Source organism: Aythya fuligula, chromosome 23 (genome assembly GCF_009819795.1).
Source record: "Aythya fuligula isolate bAytFul2 chromosome 23, bAytFul2.pri, whole genome shotgun sequence".
NCBI lineage: Eukaryota > Metazoa > Chordata > Aves > Anseriformes > Anatidae > Aythya > Aythya fuligula.
This window is the reverse complement of record NC_045581.1, coordinates 6,707,014-6,725,869: the sequence shown is the minus strand read 5'-3', so window position 1 is coordinate 6,725,869 and position 18,856 is coordinate 6,707,014. Positions and strand designations below refer to the sequence as shown.

Below are 18,856 nucleotides of genomic sequence, written 5' to 3'. Positions count from 1 at the left end.
CGGGGCTCAGGTGCTGAGGAACCAGAGCCCCCCCAGGGCAGTGGGGCAGAAGCAGGGACCCTGGCCAGTGCTGCCTGAACCCCTTCCATCACATCTGCCCACAGGCAGAGCCCTAAGATGAGGCTTTACCAATATCTGCTCTGCAACGCTTGTGCCTCACATAACAGTGCCTGCTCTCTGGACAAACCATGCACGGGAGGAACGCTGCCACGTACCAGCACCATCCACCATTGCCTCTCCCCCACATCGTCCTCAGGCATTACACAGCACAACCCTATGCTCACTGCCACCACTTCCACTTTTCCCACAAAGCTTTCCACGAACCAAGACCCCGCCGCGGGCTGCAGGTCCCCTCCCGGCCCTCACACGTGTGGCACCGGCCCCGCTAGGCCTTGTGTACTGCACGGACACTGCGCCAGTTACACAGACCAGGAAATCCTTTTCGGATATATTTGCTGCAAAGCAGCTGTAGGGTGTTCAACACGGAAATTAAGTCCTTCCTAAGCAATGCAAGTTTAATGCAGAAGGCCGCCCAGCACAAGAGATAACCGCAACACAACCACGTAAGCTGGAGTTCGCCCTGTTAGCAACGCTGCCGAGCTTTTTTGGATGGCTTTTTTTTTTTTTTGGGCAGCCTTCAAAGCGGAACTACCCCGTCCTGGTGAGGGGTTCACAGAGCTGCCAAGTGATGGAACGGGATCAATTAGCCATGAGATGAAAAGTAAATGGCTGTAAAAATGCCTCCCCCTCCCGCCCGCCACGATCACCAGGAAACGGGCAGCCAGATGTAAATCAGCCCAATCATCAGCTCCCGAGCACATCGGTAATACAAGTTTCACAGCGAGAGAGTTCCTAAGCAGTATTAATGTAATTAATGTAGTGTAACAGCATGACCCAATAACACAGCGCTGTATTTAAAAAAATCAAACACAATCAACTCTTTTCTCAACATTTCCTGCAAACCTTGATGGTCCTGAACAGATCTGTGCTGGAAACATGAAAAGCCCACAACAAAAATCATCTCTGCTTGGTTTCTTTCCCCATGTGTCCCCCTTCTCCCACAGCTCATCTCTGGCTTTATTTGCACCCAAGGACCTCCAGATGGACATACATGTGTCCCACAGAGCTGAACAACAAGTGGGAAGGGTGGGTCTGGTAGAAAGGCCTATAGGATGAGCTGATCTGGACGAGGCTCTCAGACAACACCAACAGCTCAAACAGACTCAAAAACATTCCTCCCTCCCACAAAACGTAAATACCAACCACCTCCAAAAGCCCAGGGGGTGCTGGCATATCAACATTACACACCACAAGAACAGGGAAAAAAAAATTTCTGCTACCCACAAAGCCTTGTCTCTTCCTTTCACTGCAGACTATCAAGTCCAGCAGTTGATTTTATATTCCCCAGAGCAACAGTAATCTACTGCACCCAAAATGCCGACCTAGCAATGAACAACAGTCACAACAGCTTGAAGAACAGAGGTCCTACAAAAAAAGACCACAACACTAGAGAGAGCTTCTAACACCGAATGCCATTTAAGAAATGCTTTAGCATAAAGACTTACCTTGAAGTCTGCCAACTGCTGGTTGATGGTTTCAACCTCTGTTCCCACCACCCACTGCAAGGCCTCGTTCTCCTCTGCTGCCGTTGTCATGTGGGTCAGCTCCTTCAGCCTGCTGTAAAAGTCCTCGACACGCGACAGGGTCGTTTCTACCTGCTCCTGACGGTTCTTGCCTCTCTCAGTCAGTTTGCTGCACTGTTTGTTCAGCGTCTCCAATTCACGTTTCAGTCCTAATAAATCAGGGCTCCCTTCATCCTCGAGCATTTTCTTGCATTCGCTTTCAGAAGCCTCAATGTCAGACTTCAGCCTGTGGAGCTTGCCCAGGAACGTACGAACGTCCTCTGCTTGGGACTGAAGGCTGTCAGAGTCTCTCCCAATGGGGCCCATGCTGTCTAGCTCATCATCGAGATCTGCCAGTTGAGAGAACATCTCCCTGACCCGACTACTAAACTGGCCGATCCCTTCAAGTTTGTTTTCCATGAGCACGCAGCAGTCATTTACTTTCTGCTTCACAGCTTTAAAGTCCTCCTGAGCCACCTCAGCTTGGTTTAATAGCTGAGAACAGTCAGACCCATCCGGGGCATCTTCTACTAGACCTTGAGTGAAGTTTTTCAGATAATCCACTTGTGGTTCCAGGGCATGCAGCACCTCCTGCTGGGCCCTGAGCTTCTCCAAGTTCTTGTTGCTGCAGGCTTGTGGCCCGAGTGCATCAAAGATCTCCAGCTGGTGCTTTGCCCCTTCCAGCTTCTTCTCGATGTTCTTGAAGCTCTCTTGGAACTCCTTGAGCCTTTGGGACATTTCATCAAGGGAGCCCGTCTTGGCTTGCAGCTCTTCTGTGATGGCATCCATCTTCTGATTGATCCCAGCCTTCTCATCCCGAATGTCATCCTCATCGGTCTGAGAAGCATCAATCAGGATGTCAGCAGCGCTGTTCAGCATCTCCAGCAAGGAGCGGCGCTTCTCCACGTCGCTCAGCATGGCCTTTGATCTCAGGAGAGTTGCCTCCAGCTGCACCGGATCCAGAGTCACTTCCAGCTCTGACATCTTTGCCTTGCAGTCCTCCACCCAAGGTAGGAGGTCCTCTGTGTGCCGCTGGTACTTCTGAGCTTTCTGCAAGCAGTCCTTGAGCTTAGAGTGTCTGTCAGCAGCCTGTTTGCTGAGCTCTTCCCAGTGTGTTTTGAGGCTGACCAACTGGTTTTGGAGAGTGGTCTTCTCCTCCCCAGGCTGGACAGAAAGCAGCAAAGATTCTCCCTCAGCTACGATCATCTCATAGGACCCGCTGTGTTGGTTGAGACTCTTCTGGAACTCCTCTTGTTCCTGAATTTGGCTCTGTAGCCTCTCAAGTTTAGCAGAAATAGGTTGGCTCTGAGCTTGCTGGCACAGTTTGTCATCTAGCCAGGTCCTGAGTTCATCAAACATATGCTGGAACTGCTGGGAACTTGCAAGCGCAGTCTGCAGTCGGTTCATCCGGTCGGCTGGAATGGAAATAAGATTAGAATGCAACAATTAAGCTGGAATCAAATAAGCAAAGTGCAATTATTTAAAATCATCTCAGATGCACCAACTGTGTTTTGATTATCAGGAAGGAGATTTCCATTGCATCACCATCATTTTTGCTCACCAGTTCATGTATTTCTTTGGAAGTATTAGGTAATGATAATGCAGTAATCTCAGTTCTCCCGAGCAACTTCTAAACACAACCTCTTAGAAACCAGAAGGGGAATCCCAAGATTAGAAGGCAGCCACTGCATCTCCTCTACTCCCCATTCTGAAGTTAGAGACCTTTTTTTAGAACAAAGCCTGCCTGGCTACTATGTCCAGAGAAGTCTCCTCTGCTTAGTGCCACTTTAAACACCCACAAAGCACCCCCCTAAAAATGATAAATAGTACTTCCCTTATTATTCCTAAAAACCCAGTGATGGGTGAACCCTGTGGCAAAAACCAAGGGGCAAAGTTCAACACCTTGTAACCAACTTCTCCATGCTGTCTCACCTGCCAGGTCTTCCAGCCCTTTGAGAGGAAGAGCCACGGTCTCCAGACGTTTCCTAAGCTCATCTTTCAGATACTGCTCCCCGATCAGAACAGACAGGTCATCACAGAGGGTCTGAGCCTCTGTGATCTCCTCTTCCAGCTGCTCCAGGTCCGAGCGGATCTCACTGGTTTCCTCCAGCTGCTGTTTCACGGCATCGGGCTGCGTGCTGACGGCAGACTGGCTGCTCAGGCGCTGCCCAACTGCCTTCACCTTCTCGGAGAGGCCCTGCAGGAGCTCCTGGTACTGGGTACTCTTCACTATGGCTTGATCAATTTGGCTGGAGCGGGAGTTGAGGCGTTCTGTTAGCTCGGACCATTTCTGATTAACCCCTTGGAGCTCTTCCCGCACCTGGTTAGTGGATGGAGAAACATCTCCAGGGCCAGTTAGGATGCTCTGAGCTGCCTGGTTGAGCTGCTCATGCTGTTGTCTGCGAGCTTCAAATTCCTTCAGCATAAACTGGAACAGAAATAACATGAAAATGTTTGCGTAAAACTGACAGCTCTGAGTACACACAGTCAAAACAAACCAGACCTCCAAGGGTTTTATCCAGCCCACAGAATCACTAGGAGCAAATTGACATGTTCCTGGGGTGGGACAGCAGTTGGGCAAGGGATACAGTGATTTATTGTGACCTTGTAACTTAAAAAGCTGGGAGGGGTCTGAGACTCCAGTGACAGAGCATTCTGCTCTCTCTCTTATTTGTCCTACTGCTGTGTAATGTAACGTAAACTGGTTAGATGAGAAGGAAATGTAATTATGTTAACTGGGGCATTTTACTTTATGCTGAGGCCGGTTACGGACATGTTAGTATTTGGAAGCAGTAGGCAGGGAACTGGCTGCCAGGCAGTGCCCCAGGTGGAGGGGCAGCATTAGCAAGTCCTGCAGAGCATCAGCACAGGTCTTGTTTAAAGCAATTTTGCTCCCCAGGAGGGGCCAAGTGATTCACCGATGAGTCAATCCAGTGCAGGGAACTGAGTTCAAGCACTGCACCCATCTCACGTTATTCACAGCAGTCTGCAGTCAGTGGGGTTTGGTGGACTTGGAAGAGGAGCCCTGAGATCTCCCACCTCACCCAGTGGAAGCGACACCCTCCTTCCTTGTCCCTAACTCACCGTGGGGACGTGCGCACAGCCCCCAGCTCACCTGGACCTGCTGCTTCTGTGCATTCAGCATGTTCGGGTCAATGGAGAGGGGTCCCAGCACGCTCATCATGAGCTCCTTCTCCATCAGCCAGGGCCGCAGCTGCGCCTCGGCAGCCTGGAAGCTGGCCAGTTGGTTCGCAGACTCCTCCAGCTTCTGCTGCCGCTCGGCCGTTGCCTGGCTGGCTCGCTCCCACCTGCAATCTGAAGCAGCGGCTGTGTTGGTGCTCATCGTGCTCCCCTCCACCGAGAAGGTTTTTCAGCCTCCCCGTGGTTCACCCGACACGGGAAACCTCCTCAGCATTTCTAGCGTGGCTCTATTCACTCTCCATCTAATAAGCCGTTACCCATTTCTAATGGCTACGTGGTCTTGAAGCTCATAGAAAAAAACCTCGCAAGCAGGATTTCTGCAATCTAGTCACTACTGCCACGAGCTTGTCTGACCTTGGGTGAGCCATCTCACAGCTCTGGCTCAGAAACCAGCTCCGATAAATGAGGATACTCTCATGTGTATCAGTCCTCAAACAGCACATTCAGATCTCCTGGACGGAGAACTCCGTAAATGCGTTCCTGCTATTTCAAAGAAGAGAATCTCTGGGCTTCTTTTTAAATACACAGTCTTGTTTAGTCAACATTGCATTACCTAGGATATCCTTGCTAATGACTAGAATTTTATATCAAGCAGTGAAGCTTTTAATCAAAGTAATCAACTCGTGCTGCTAATCTTTTTTTTTTTTTTTTTTCTTTAGAGGTAATTTAAGGAGGCAAGTCTTTAAAATATACATCCATCATAGAGATTTCATTAATCATGACAGTGCTCATCTCTGGAACACCTTGTACACCAGACAGCTTGGAGATAAGTTCGCTATTTACTGAATTTTAATTAGAAGTGACTCTGTTCTGCTGTGACTTTGGAATCGTCCTGCAGTCCTGAATCACTTCTAACGTAATGTTTCAAGACAGAAGCCTCACTAGAGTGCTTCAGGCACTTACTCAGGTCTTCCTGCATCTTCTTCCAGTTTGGTGCTTCCGGAGAATCTGGATATTTCTCCAGCAAGCCAGAAAGTGCCTCCTTTACCTTCTGGATCTTTTCTGATTTCTGTTCCAATTCAGCCAGAAATGCCTGGAATACAATCATTTGAACTTCTTTAGAGACAGTGCAAAAGAATAACATCACCGAGGAGGAATGAAGCAGGAGCTACAAGCTGGAGTTGAACAGTTTCTGTTCTTTGCTCTTCATTAGCAGGATCATGAGCTAGCTTGGCTGCAAGAGCAGAACAGAGGGAGATTGCTTCCCAGAGAAGCTGGGGTGGCCCTGCAGCAAGGGCTACAGATAAGTGCCTCTCCTCTGAGCCAAATGCCTGAGAGCAACAGGTCTGAAACCAAGAGGGTTGAGCTCAGCGTGCCGGCTCCTGCTCCACGGACCCACCCGCGTTCCCTTCTTGGGAAAGCCCCTCTGCAGCCCAGGGCAGATCTGTGCTGCTCACACGTCTAACCTTGCTGCAATTAAGCACATCTCCAGGAAGCCTGGGGAGAAGATGCCCGATCCCAGTTGTGCTCTGGAAGAGGAGTTACCTTGTTGTGCTCGGCCTGGGCTCTCATCGTCTCCGTCTTGGTGGGCGAGGAGGAGGCTTCCAGCTCTGACAGCGTGCGCTCCTTTGACTCCAGCCACTTGAGCATGGCACTCGCCTCCTCCTGCACCTCTTGCATCTTCTCCAGCATGGCTGAGAGCTGCTGCTGGCGTTCCCGCAGCACCACGCCAAGGCCCTCGTACTGCTGGGTGACATCCGACACATCGCACTGGATCTCAGTCAGATCTGTTGCCAAAAACAGCAGCCTGGGATGAGGAACGCTGCCCACCTTACTGCACTTCACCTGGACTCTCAGGAGCTAATCTAGCCCCGGGCAGCCACAGCCAAGCACCAGCAGCAAGCAGCCATGCGGCCGTCCTGCTGCCTGCGGAGCGCTGGCAATGTCAGGCTATCAGTGCCCGGCACGCCGAGGGGCTCATCCCCTTGCACAACATTCGTGTGCTGACAGTTTGCAAACAAAGCAATCGCCTTCATGTTTGAGAGGCTGATGCAAGCTGAGCCCCACTCCTGCAATGTCACTGCCAATTCAGCGGTAAGTAACGTGACACCAAGGTATAAAGCCATTTTTATGCAGCTATTATCTCGTTGAACCGGTGAACTAACAGCAGATAACGGTCAGTAATTAAAATTGCTCTTCAAACTGAAGGGTTGGATGGCATTATAATCCCTTAGAACCAATAAATTTAATTGCAGGCCTTAAAACGATCGCCCGTTTATCAGCCCATAACACCACCTGACGGGGTGCCAGGGGTTTGTCACTGCCCAGAGCCGCCTGCTGCCCTCCCGGCTCCGTCCTTCAGCCTGACCGCTGTCCCCGGTCACAGCCACCTGCCCGTCCCGTGGCGCAGCGCTGCTCGGAATTAGGAAGCCCATTTGCAGGCTCATTTCCCTTGCTACGGGATGCTGATGGTGTCACATTGTGACTTCTGTCTCACGGATGGAAATGCACAGCGCTGCCAGCAGGCACAGACACAACGGACAGGACACGGCCCCAGCACGCGCGTGCCGGCACAGCGCTCTCACCTTTGCAAGTGTGGTATCCGTTCACGCTGCCTACCGGCCCTCCCAGAGCGGGCAGCACAGAACCTGAGCAGAGGGGACGGGGACAGACAGAGGGACAAGACAGACGTGTTAGGAATGCGGACAGCAAGCGATGAACACCAGGCAGGGCTGCCTCCACCGCCCGGGAGCGCCGCGCGAGGAGGATGCAGCCCGGCGCGCGAGCCTGCGAACACAGCGTGGGACAACACAGCCCCCCCCGACAGAGCACGGCGGCACCAAGCACACGGACGGCGCTGGGGGGCCACTGCCTTGTGCTCATCAAGTCCGTGGGATGAGGTTCCTGCACAGCCCGCAGCACCGGGGCCACGGCTGTCCCCCCACGTCTCTCCGGACGCCCCAGAAAAGCTGCTGCCCTCACCATGACTTTGTGAATTACCGAGTGAGACCACTGAGGCTTTATACTGCCTTCATTTAAAGAGATTAACTCCCCTAAAGAAATTAACTCCCCCATGTTCTCCTTTTCTTATGGAATGAATCTATTTATAGCTGCCTTGGTGCACAGACATGCTCTCTCTGCAAAGAGGCACCACGCACGATGCATCAGTGACCCTCTGTGGGACACACCGCAGACATCAGTTACTGTCACAGTCAAAAGGGGATTCTGCAGAAACGTCATCGAGTAAGCTTCTCTCTTTCTAACCACACATTTTAACGCTTTCATGGATGTAAGGGACTGCAGCTTCCAAATGTTACCCTGGGTTTGTAGAGGGGAACGGTAACCTGCGTGGCAGCCCCCTGCGCTGGTGATATCATCCAACAAGCCTCAAGAGCAGGGAATGAGCAAGCTCCAAATTAAAACTCCCAGGAAAATTTCAGGTTGGCAGCACGCACATATTGTGAACAGGTTTGGCACAGACATCAGGTCAGCTACCCCAAATGCTAGAACCTTCAGTGAGCACTAGGACACAAGATACTGGATAACGTCACTGAAAGAGGAGCTGGGGTTCAGCTCACACTGCTGCCAGCTCCTGCATCCTTCACACACCCGCCTGCAGCCTTTCTCCCTAGTTTTCTTGGAGGCTTCCCACTGAACTGCAAATCAAGTTAACCCCAACAAACAAACATAGACTAAATTCCCATAAAGGCCCATCAGTGAGGGGAGTCCAGAGACTTGTTCTCATGAGTTGGAAGACATCTTTTAGTTGGGTTCCAAACAAACCAGACATAATCTCATTGCTTCATAGACGTAAAGCCAAAAAGGAGACTAGTAAATCATGTCTGAATATCAGTCTTCAATTTCATGCAGATATGAAACCCGCATTCTGGAGTTTGATTAAAACATCTCAGGCCCCAGGAGGCTGAAGCACACTGCCCTGCAGGACCCGAACCTCCTCTGCTTTGGCCGAGCATCAAGGCATGGCCATGAGCTGGGCCCGTGGCAAGCACAGGCTCCTTCAGTGCTCGTTACACTACAGCAAAGGAAGCCACACTGCCTTACCTGGCACTGGTGGGCCCAGAGCACACGGCCGATGCATAAATGCAACAACCTGACCACCGCTCTTGAGCCCCATGATACTTGGATCACCTCTGGTCCTCTAAGGTTTGTTACAGGGGAGGTAGCCCCATTTTTTGCTTGATGTGGGCTTTGAAATGATGCTTGTGGAGCAGTGAGAGCGAGCAGAGGAAGCAGGCACGGTGCCAGCTCCCTGCAATGGCTGGCGAGCAGGGCTGCCACTCACCCGCCTTGCCCTGGCTGTCAGGGGCCGTGATCTCCACGATCAGGTTCTCCAGGAGGGTCCCCTTGCGGCCGATCTCCTCCACCTGCGGCCCCTTCCCCGTCCACTCCTCCAGGAGATCCTGTTGGGAGGCAAAGGCTGCGCTCACCCGTGCTGTCCCCGATGGAAACGGGGAGCCCGGTCCCCTCCGCTGTGAGCTGGTGGCACCGGGACAGCACTGACAGAACAGCCCCCAGCAAACCGCCTGCGTATCGCTGGGGCACGCCAGCACATTGCAGACTGTGTGCATGGAGTGGGTGTCTCGGTGTGTATTTTTGCCAGTGGAAATCAAAGAGTAACGAGCTGTCCCCTGAGCAGTGTGTCTGTCACACCTTGTTCTCCCGCGTGCTGTTCCTGGGGGCTCCCTCCCACCCCGTGCTACCCAGCCGTGTGTGAGTGCAGTCCCACGGCTTTCTGCAGAGCCCCTGTGTGAACCTGCAGCTCGGAGCCCTGAGGCCACGGTGGCTCACAAGGATGCTGCCGGGCCTCCCAGCCCAGCCCTTGAATTGTCCTCATTTCAGGCATCGCCGGAGATGAGCGGAGGAGGCTGCCTTTGATGTCTCGCAGGGAGAAGCACTCAGCAAAAACTCGCAAATCCCCGACAAAGCAGGTGGGAAGGAGGGAAGGGAAATGAGGCTGTGCGCGGGAGGACCTTCACTCTGTTCCCTTGCCTGCACACCAGGGACCATGAAATGCCCACACAGAGGGGGCTGCAGCCCAGCAGTGAGTGCAGGGAAGCCCAGGATTACTGAGAGCATGAAAAACCTCCCAGAATACTGTTTCCTGGAATTTATTCCATGTTCCAGGGTTTTCGCACCAGCTGCCAACTTTCCCAATCTGTTTCCAGCTCCCTCTGCCCACCTGGACCTGCTGCCTGCATTTGTGCAGCTCCTGGGTGCCCAGCGAGGTCTCTGCGGGCGGCACTTTGCCCTCGCTCTCCTTCAGCCACTTCCTCACGGCTCCAACCAGCTTTCGGAATTCGTCCAGTTGCTCCTGGCAGGACGATGCATCCCTTTCTCTGCGAGTGAAAAGGTTTCAGAGAGTCAGAGCTCGTGCTTTGCCTTGCAATTACCACCGCGTGAATGTAGCACAGTTGAGTCTCCAGGAGCCCGTCTTTTTATTATTATCATCCGATGTTGCTTAGGAACAAGCGCACGCAGTGCCAGCCAAAACGGGGTGCAAGCTGCAGCCTGCCCCTCTCGGCTGGTGGCAGCTGCCCCGGCACTGCTGGCTCACGTGGAGCTCCCCTGCCAGCCTGCACCCCCCTCTGCACGGGGCTTTTTGGGGAGCAGGGCTTCGGGGAAGGCAGGGCTCCTTCCCACCGCCCCAGGCACTGCCATCGGCTCTCCTCTGTTCAGCCCCTGGGGGGAAAACAAGGCAGCCCCTCCGCGTGGCTCCCCCACTGACCACAGCTGCGGGCAGCCTGCACGCAGCCGGCCAGAGGCAGCACGCTGCGTGGTGCTGAGTTGCTGGGGATTATCAGGAAATTCCTCTGCCTCTTCCCATCGCCTCCCTTGCATTCACCAGGGAGTTCGGAGATGCAGCCTGCGAGGTGTGCCCTCCCTGGGGACACAGGCGAGCTGTTGCTCCAACCCTGCTCACTCTGACTCAAGTTTAGGATGCTGCTAAAAGCTTCTCCTTATCCCCACGGTGAGGGGCTCTGAAGACACAGCCCTGCTGCATCACCTCCCGCAGAGCCCGGGGCCAGCCCCGACCCTCCAGCAGCACCCGCTCCCCCCGGGGTGAGATGCTCCCGGCCGCAGCACCGAGCGGTGGCAGCCCACACGCTCCGAGACGCACGAACGCCAGCTCCTGCGGCACCAGGAATTTTTCACAACGCCCCCAGCCAGGCTTTTTTTAAAGCGTCAGCTGGAGCGAGCTGCGTTACGTCTCCTGGTGTGGGAGGAGGGAGGCAGGAAGAGTTCGCTCGTGCCCCCCTGCGGAAAGGAGATCTCACGGGGGCTTGCTCTGCCTGCAAAGCCTCCCAGGGGGCAGACGGGGCACTAGGACTCACCTCTCCTCTGCCACCTTCTGCAGCTGCAGGAACTCTTTCTTCAGGCTCTGCAGCTTCTCCTGCTGCAGGGAGGCACCGGGCGCGAAGCCGCAGGAGCCCAGCTCTGCAGCCAGGTGCTCCAGGGCCGCCAGGTCCTCCTGGTGCTGCCTCAGCTCCAGATTCAGCTCCTGCCAAGAGCAAAGGGTGATGCCAACCGTGCCCCCACCAGCAGACCTGGGCAGGGGGGACGAAGGGGACAGCTCTGTGCCTTGGTGAGCTGGAGACCCTCTGCGGGCAGTGCCATGAATTGCACCAGTGCCAGGCGGGTGGGCAGGGCTCAGGCCTGCTGGTTTCTGAGGCTCTGGCTCAGCAAATTCCTCAGCCAGCTGCAGGAGCAGGTCCCACCTTCCCTGGTGCTGGTCTGAGGCCACACAGTGAGTGTGATGGGGAAACCCAAACCAGACCAGGCCGAGCCAAACCCGCTCACAGCACAAGCATCCGGTTTTATGCCAGCTTAGAGCATTGCTGAGGCTGTGGCCAAACCATGCCCCGTAGCAAAGCACTTGTAGGGAACCTGAGGGAAGAATCTGTGCAGCCATTACCGGCCACCAGGACCCACTGCATTGCCAAGGGCTTTGTCACATCCTGCACTGCACTTGCTGCCAACACTTGGGCGGTTTTGCTTATTAACCTGTGGAGCCTTTAACTGGTAAAGCCTTGCTATATTTGGACTGGCCCCTACGAGACTGATCCCTTCAGAAAATCAGGCTGGCTCCAGGGAAATGCCATTCCCAGCTCTCCCTGCTGGAAACAGCCTCAGCTGCTCCAGCATCGCTCCAAGTGAGCAGCAGCCGTGGGTCCTGCAGCCCCTGGTGGCCTGGGAGAGCCAGGAAGAAATCACAACAGGGTGGCACTGCCCTCGGAACCCTACACGGGTGGAAATTTCTCCCTCCCTCAGGCAGGGGAGCCACATCTCACCTGGATGTGCTGGGAGAAGCGAGCGATGTCGCGGTCGGGCTGGTTTCCAGATGCCAACATCCGCGCTCTGCTCTCTGTGAACTGCTGCAGCTTCTCCGAGAGCTGCTCGTACTGCTCAACCTTTGGCAGGAGACCCTTCAGCGCCTCCTCCTTCTCCTGCTGCTGCTGGCACAGCCTGCCGAAATGCTCCGTCACCTCGGCCAGCTTGCCCTGCAGGGCAGAGGCTGTGGCACTGTCCGCCGCCTCCGTGAACCGTGTCACCATCTCGCGGGTGGCTTCCAGGCAGCTCTTCTGCCTGGCGATGTCCTGCTTCAGCTTCTGTTGTGAGCACACACAGACAGGATGCCGTTTTAGGAAGACTCTTGAGCAAAACTGAACTGGCACAAACAAAGAGACACCGCAGGCAGCCCCGTGTACTTGAGGCGAGGGAGACCAGGGCCCAGCCTTACCGCGTTGGTGGCCAGCGAGTCCTGGATGGAGGCGGAGGAGAGCGCGGCCGGCTGCTCTCCCCCCAGGCTCTTCTCGATCTCAGCCACCGACTGCAGGAGGCTCTCCAGGCTCTCCTGGACGCTCTGGGACTGGGCGATGGATTTCTGCAGTAGGTCTGAGCGCTCGGCCATCTGCTGGGTGAGGCTCTGGTAGCGGCTCACGATGGCATCTGGGGAGATCAGCACGAAGAGAAGTAAATGGCACAGAGCTCAGCTGTGTTAGGCTTCAGGCATCCTCCCTCCTGGTTTGCTTTCAGTCTCTCCCAACCACCCCTGCTGACACCGCTGGCTGCTTTCAGCTGTACCTGTTGTTTCCTGAACGTGTCTGTGGTCAGGGGCCGGCTCTCCTTGTATCTCCAGGAGGGAACGAGCTGCTTTCTGGAGCTTCTCCACCGGCACCTGATGCTCAGCGAGGTTTCCTTGCAGCTGCTGCTTTGACACAAGGCAAGACAAGACAACATCAGCAGCCAGTCACACACAAGAGACCTTCACCCGTGGGGAGCCCAGTGCTCCACTCAGACCCTGAGGATCCTTGTTCAGTTCATCAAAAAATCCCACAAATAAATAACACAGGTTGGACAGCCCAACCTTCCCCCCACATCCCGCTGGGACATCCAGCACCTCTCAGAACAGCCTGGCTCCACCTCATCTGCAGTGCGGGGACTTCCCAAGCCCTCAGGCATACATTGCACTCAACCAGCAAAAAAGGCTAACAGATGGAATCTCTTCCAGTACCAAAGCTGCCCAGAGCAGAGGCCAAATTCCTGTACAGACTCCAGTGCTCCCCCCAGGAGATCTCCCACAGACCACGTACCCCAGCGCTGGCGAGCTGCTGCTGCAGAGCGGCAGGATCTGAAGAAACCGTCTCTGAGAGCAGTTTCCCAACCGCAGCTTCGCTGTCCTGCAGCCACGTCCTGAGAGACTCTGCCACCTCCTGGAACTGCTGGTAGTGCTCCAGCAAGGTGCTCAGGTGGGAGCCAAGCTTGGTGCACTGCAAAGGAGCAACGAGACATAATGGCAGGGTGCTCCAAGAACGGGGCAACATGGGCACCTCTACAAAGTGCACAGGAATCATTAGAGAGAGAAAAAAAAAAAAACAACAAAAGAAACATTCTTGTCCTGTGTTAAAGCAATTACAGCAAGCACCACGCAGACCAACACTAAGAGTTACTCCTGCACAAACCCCAGAAGAAGACAATTCCTTGTCCTCCAAGCTATGTGCATGCTACAAGTGCAGCCACTCTTGAGGGCAGCTTCCCCCTGCCATCACTGCTTGTTCTACACACACACTAGGAAAACAGTGCCCGAGGTTTGTCTCCCAGCCTCGCAAAGCCCTCCCCATACCTTGGAGTGCAGCGTGGTGTATCGCTGGGTCGCGTCCTCCAGCTTGCTCTTCACCACGCTTCCTGAGGCCAGCGGCTGGGACCCTGCATCCCTGGCAGCTCCCTCAGCATCCAGCACCTTCTGCCCCGACATGGTGACAAACCGCAGGTCCCCTTTGTGAGAGATCACGTCTTCCGAGAAGCTGCCCTGCCGCAGCAGCAGCTGCCGGAGGGACGCGGGGTCGCTGTCCCCTTTGGACATCCCCTCCAGGTCCTGCTCCGCCTGCTTCAGCCAAGCCTCGAACTCCCCGTGGTCCCGCAGGAACTTCTGCAGCTCGTCCCGCAGCACCTGCACTTGCTTCAGCCGCGTCTCCGACTGGCCGAGGGAGGCCGCGTACCGCTCCTTCAGCTCCGCCAGCCGGCCCTGCAGCACGGCCCTCTCCTCCCCGGGCAGGCTGTGGCCGTGCTTGTCCAGCAAAGCCTGCGCCGACTGCGTCGCCAGGATGACGTCCTGCTGCTGGGACAGCAGCTCCTGGTGCTGGGCCTGAAACACGCCGACAGGCAGAGGTGACCGAGGAGATCTGCACCCACACCACCAGCAGCAGGCTCATGGGTGGACGCAGCAAGGCACTGCAGTGCCCCCGTGCTCTGGTGCTGCCAGCAAGGCAGGGGAACACCCCCGGGGCAGCAGACGTAGCCCCCTCTCATTAGGGGCACCGTGCTCTTGTTACCCCGGCTGCACCGTGCCATGGGACATATCCACCACACCAGCCCACCAACACCCAGAACTCATTCTCCAGGCTGGGCACAGTCTTCCCGAGTGTCCCATAGGAAAAACCACCCCGAGCGAGTGCTCTGGAGGCCAGGCAGCTGGAGGCAGTGTGTGGCAGCACTGAAGCCTGCTGTCACACTGACAGGCAGGCAGCTAGCTTGGAGAGGGACGAGGTGGCAGCCCTACCTTCAGCCTCTCGTATTGCTCGTCCAGGTTCTCAGCAGTGCTGTCTGCTTCCACGACGTGGCCATCAGGGACGTTCCAAGCATCCTGCCCTGCTCGCGCCCCTGGTGCTGGCTCAATGGGGTGAGGTCTGTACTCCAGGAGCTCGCCCTTCTGCTCCAGTGATGCCACCCAGCTCAGAAGGGAATCGATCTTATTGCTGTTCTCCTCCAGCTCTTTGGCTGCTTTCACCTAAAAGCACAAAGGCTCCCGGTAAGAATGATCCATTTCAATCATATTCAGAAAACTGCTGCATGTGGGACGGACACAAAAATGAACAGAAGAAAAGCCCTGAACTGTTTTCCAACTGCATCGAACACCTGAGACAGAGACCCTCAAAACACTTTGTGACTCTGATAAGGGGAGGGTACAAAGAGGCTGTGAACAAACTTGGCCTCTGTTATGTTGCACTTCTCACTCTGCTACAACCCAGGGTCCCAGGCAGCCCCAGCTCAAAGGGCTGCGACTCCACACGTACAGATGGAGACACAATTCACAAGCATGTGGAGATACCCAGTGCTCACAGTAAGAGCCAACCTAAAGGCAGAGTGAGATGCTTTGTACTGTCCCCAGCTCCCCCACAGCCAGCTCATCTGTGCCTGCTGCTCTCAAGGCACTTCACCAGGGAGCAGTGTCACTGCCTCACCCCACCCAGAGGACAGCCAGGGAGGAGCAGTAAGTTGTGTTATGTTCCATCGCCCAGAAGAAAGCCAGAGCCTTGAACGAATCTGATTCTACTGACCAGACCTCACTTAGCATCTCAGCCAGGCCCAGGGGCTGCAGCCCATCACGTTACCTTTTCAGTCTCCTGCTGCACCGCAGCAGTGACAGCGCTCTCCAGCTCCTTCTGGGCCATCTCTGTCCTCTCCTGCAGGGACTGGTACTGCTCCTTGGCACGCCGAAGCTTCTCTTGCAGTGCTGCCAGCTCCCCAGGCTCCATCTTTGTCTTGTTCTCCTCCAAGAACTCCTCTGTGGTTTTCAGGATGCTGGCGAAGGAGGCGGCTCGGGTGTGCATGTTTCTCTGCAGCTCCTGGGCAGGCGACAGCACGATGCCGTGAGGCGCTGAGTGCTCCCAAGGCAGTGCCAAGCCCCCCCAGCCTCCCAGCCCCCCTTTCCGAAGCACTGACCTTCACGTCGCTTTGCCTCTGCTGCAAGGTGGACAGGTCTCCTTCGCTGGCTGCCCGCTGCTGCTCGGCCAGCGTGTCCTCTGCTGCCTCCAGCCAGGTGCTGAGCTCGGCCAGGTTCTGGGCGCGCGCTGCCTGCTGCTCCTGCAGCGTCTGCGGTCGAGAGCAGAGGGAAGGGGGAGAGGGGACAGTTAGTACCGGGGCTGCGCTTCCACCACGCACGTTGCTGAAAAGCAAGGCAAGAGGTTACAGCTGGAGCACCTTCCTGGAGGTGAGGATGCAGCACAGAAAGCAGCTTTTGCAGCTCTCCCGGGGCTCTCTCCCCCTGTCACGTTTACACGCTGCAGGAATGGAGCTGAGGTCCAAGCCCCTTTCCAGCAGCAGTGCTGGGGGACCGGAGCTGTGCAGTGCACGTTTGCCACCATTCAAGCAGGTTTCTCTGTTTCACTGTTTTAGGAACCCCGTCCAGCTCCACGTGGAGCTACGCTCCAGTTTACATGGTCCTCTCTTGGGAGAGCTCAACCAGAAATTTCTGTGCCTTTTCCATTCAACCTTACGAACATTAAAACTGCATCAGAACCTCATCTAATAAGAGGTGAGAACCTGGCACCAGGCAGCACCACTGTGGAGCCCCACACAACCTAAGGCAGGTTGGCTTTTAGACACTGGGGTTGGAGAGGGAGCCCAGGAGAGAGAAAAGCGTTTCTGTAGCCGATCCAGCTCCTACATTTTGCTGCCAGAGCACAACACAGAAGCGCCTGTTTGAGCAATTGAGCATGATGTGACCTGAGAGTCCCTGCAACGTTTCTGTTCCCTTCCCCAGGGCAGAGAAAAGTTTTTGAGTTTCACTGGGCATTTCAGCAAGGTGATGTACAAACTTGTGCAAAACACTGTGCTTGGTTCTCACAGTCATAAGATAAACAACAGAAGCAAATTGAAAGAGCCTTCTTAAGAGCTCTTCAGCTGCAAAGCGAGTTCTTCCTGGGTTAGGATGGGCGCACACTCAATCTGAAAAAGCAAAGCAAACTGGTTAATATACACACACACTCCAGATGGGACAGGCAAGAGTTATAGAGAGCAACTGTTAATAAAAAAAACACATTAATACTGTCTTGAATAAGAGGATCCATGCAGTGATGAGTGCTGCATGAATGCAGCAGAGACCTGGGGACTTGCTTTTGCAGCTACCAGCTGCCTTGATACACCATCAGCTGTTTCTTTAGGTCAGCAAAACCTGTCTTGTGTGGTAAAAGTAAGACACTAAAACTGCCGGCTGCCTGTGGTGCCAGCTCTGCACAGGGATTTTCTGGTGGGGTTGCAGAGACCAGGGTTTATTCTACCTGGCCCAAACCAACTCAGTGCCTAGCAGAGGACTCCCAGCTGTGCTACCCAGACCTCTGACAGGGCTCAACCTCGAGGGAGGAAAGCAACTTTCCACTTGGGAGTTATGTGGTAGGAAGAAGAAAGACTTTAGAGGAAGCTCATGATGTGCAGTGGGAAGTCATAAACCGTGAGTGGCATGCACGTGAAATCCCAGATACGAGGTGTCTCAGCGCACACTCTTGTGGCTGGAAAAGTGTTGGAGTGAGCAAACTGCAGCCAGGAAGCAGCTGTGCCACAACCTTCACCTGATCTGTCTGCTCCGCTTGCTGGAGACAGACCTGCAGGACCTCGACCTGCGTCGCCACGCGCTCCGACAGGTCCCGGAACGCCTTCTGCAGCTCGTTGAGCAGCCGCAGCAGCTGCCTGCTCTGCTGAGGGGTCAGGTCCTGGGCGTGCTCCGAGATAAGGAACTGGATGTCGAAGGCAGTGGCATCAAGCTGAGCCTTGGTGTCAGCGAGGGGCTCTTTCAGCTCCTGAAGGGACGAGAAAAGACCCGTCAGGCTGAACTGCTCTGCACTGCCAGCTTCTGATGGGGCACACAAGCAGCACAGGCAGCAGTGTGTGCCCAAAAAAGCCCTGTGTCACCGAACGCTGTACTCCATAATCCCAAGGGACCCAAAGCACACAGCACTGAAGTGACAGAGCCTTGTCACAACAATTCTTCAATGCTCTGCTAAGCAAGGCCTCCAGCACCTTGCCAAGAGACTGCTCATGCCCTGCGTGTGAGGCTGCCCCTGAGGACGATCCAGGTCCAGAGCTGCTGGCAGCCCTGCACAGTCTGTGATGACCACGCACGGTACCAGAGGCTCTCAGCCTTCAGTCCCCTGACTCTGACTGCCCACAAACAGGAGGTGCTGAGCTGTCCAAATTTTGAGATCTATCGCTACAAAACGAGTAGCTGTGGAGGGGGGCCTGGGATCCTCATTCAGGTGATGAAGATCGGGGCAGGTGTGATGGAGGGGGCTGCTGGGCCCCCTGGAGGCAGCAGCTCTCAGCCTCACAGGAATCCCTGCCGGCTGCTCAGCCTCCACCACACACATCTGCATTTGAGCGTGTTCCCATAACGGCCAAAGCAGATGGTTCATGCATTGTGGAAACAAATGACTTTGGAGCAAATACAATATTGCTGCTCGTCCTGCAACGAAGGATAATGGCAAACCCACCAAGGCTCCAGGAGGGGAGCAGGATTAAAAGCTTCTCCTCTGCACAGAGGACAGCAACTCCATCCATCGGGAAGGATTAGGGGCATCGCCATGGTTACCTTGTAGTGTTGGAGGCAGCGACTCAGGCTGTTTGCATCCATCCCATGGTGGTAATCGCTGCCGTCCAGCGACTGTGCAGTGCCAGAGACCCAGCTCAGCAGCTCCTGCAGTTTACCCTGGAGAGTCTCGTGATGTGTCATGATTTTAGCCTTAAAAACAGAAGTGCACCACTCAAACAAGGAGCAGGGCACTCCAGGGAAGCACCAGGAT

The 18,856-nt window shown here is 54.9% G+C and overlaps 1 protein-coding gene across 1 annotated transcript in view; it reads right to left on the bottom strand.

The window, feature by feature from the left end:
- Positions 1–18,856, bottom strand: part of MACF1 (microtubule actin crosslinking factor 1) — a 136,096-nt gene that overhangs the window by 49,199 nt on the left and 68,041 nt on the right. Inside the window, exons 36-52 of the mRNA XM_032202130.1 lie at positions 16,005–16,154; positions 15,674–15,907; positions 14,842–15,069; positions 13,906–14,427; positions 13,376–13,552; positions 12,867–12,990; positions 12,523–12,731; positions 12,074–12,391; positions 11,117–11,283; positions 9,964–10,120; positions 9,067–9,184; positions 7,349–7,411; positions 6,309–6,550; positions 5,727–5,856; positions 4,738–4,937; positions 3,555–4,050; positions 1,566–3,037 (exon numbers count right to left, since the gene is read on the bottom strand). Of these exons, the coding sequence (XP_032058021.1) occupies positions 1,566–3,037; positions 3,555–4,050; positions 4,738–4,937; positions 5,727–5,856; positions 6,309–6,550; positions 7,349–7,411; positions 9,067–9,184; positions 9,964–10,120; positions 11,117–11,283; positions 12,074–12,391; positions 12,523–12,731; positions 12,867–12,990; positions 13,376–13,552; positions 13,906–14,427; positions 14,842–15,069; positions 15,674–15,907; positions 16,005–16,154 (5,007 nt within the window). The remainder of the gene's footprint in view (positions 1–1,565; positions 3,038–3,554; positions 4,051–4,737; positions 4,938–5,726; positions 5,857–6,308; positions 6,551–7,348; positions 7,412–9,066; positions 9,185–9,963; positions 10,121–11,116; positions 11,284–12,073; positions 12,392–12,522; positions 12,732–12,866; positions 12,991–13,375; positions 13,553–13,905; positions 14,428–14,841; positions 15,070–15,673; positions 15,908–16,004; positions 16,155–18,856) is intronic.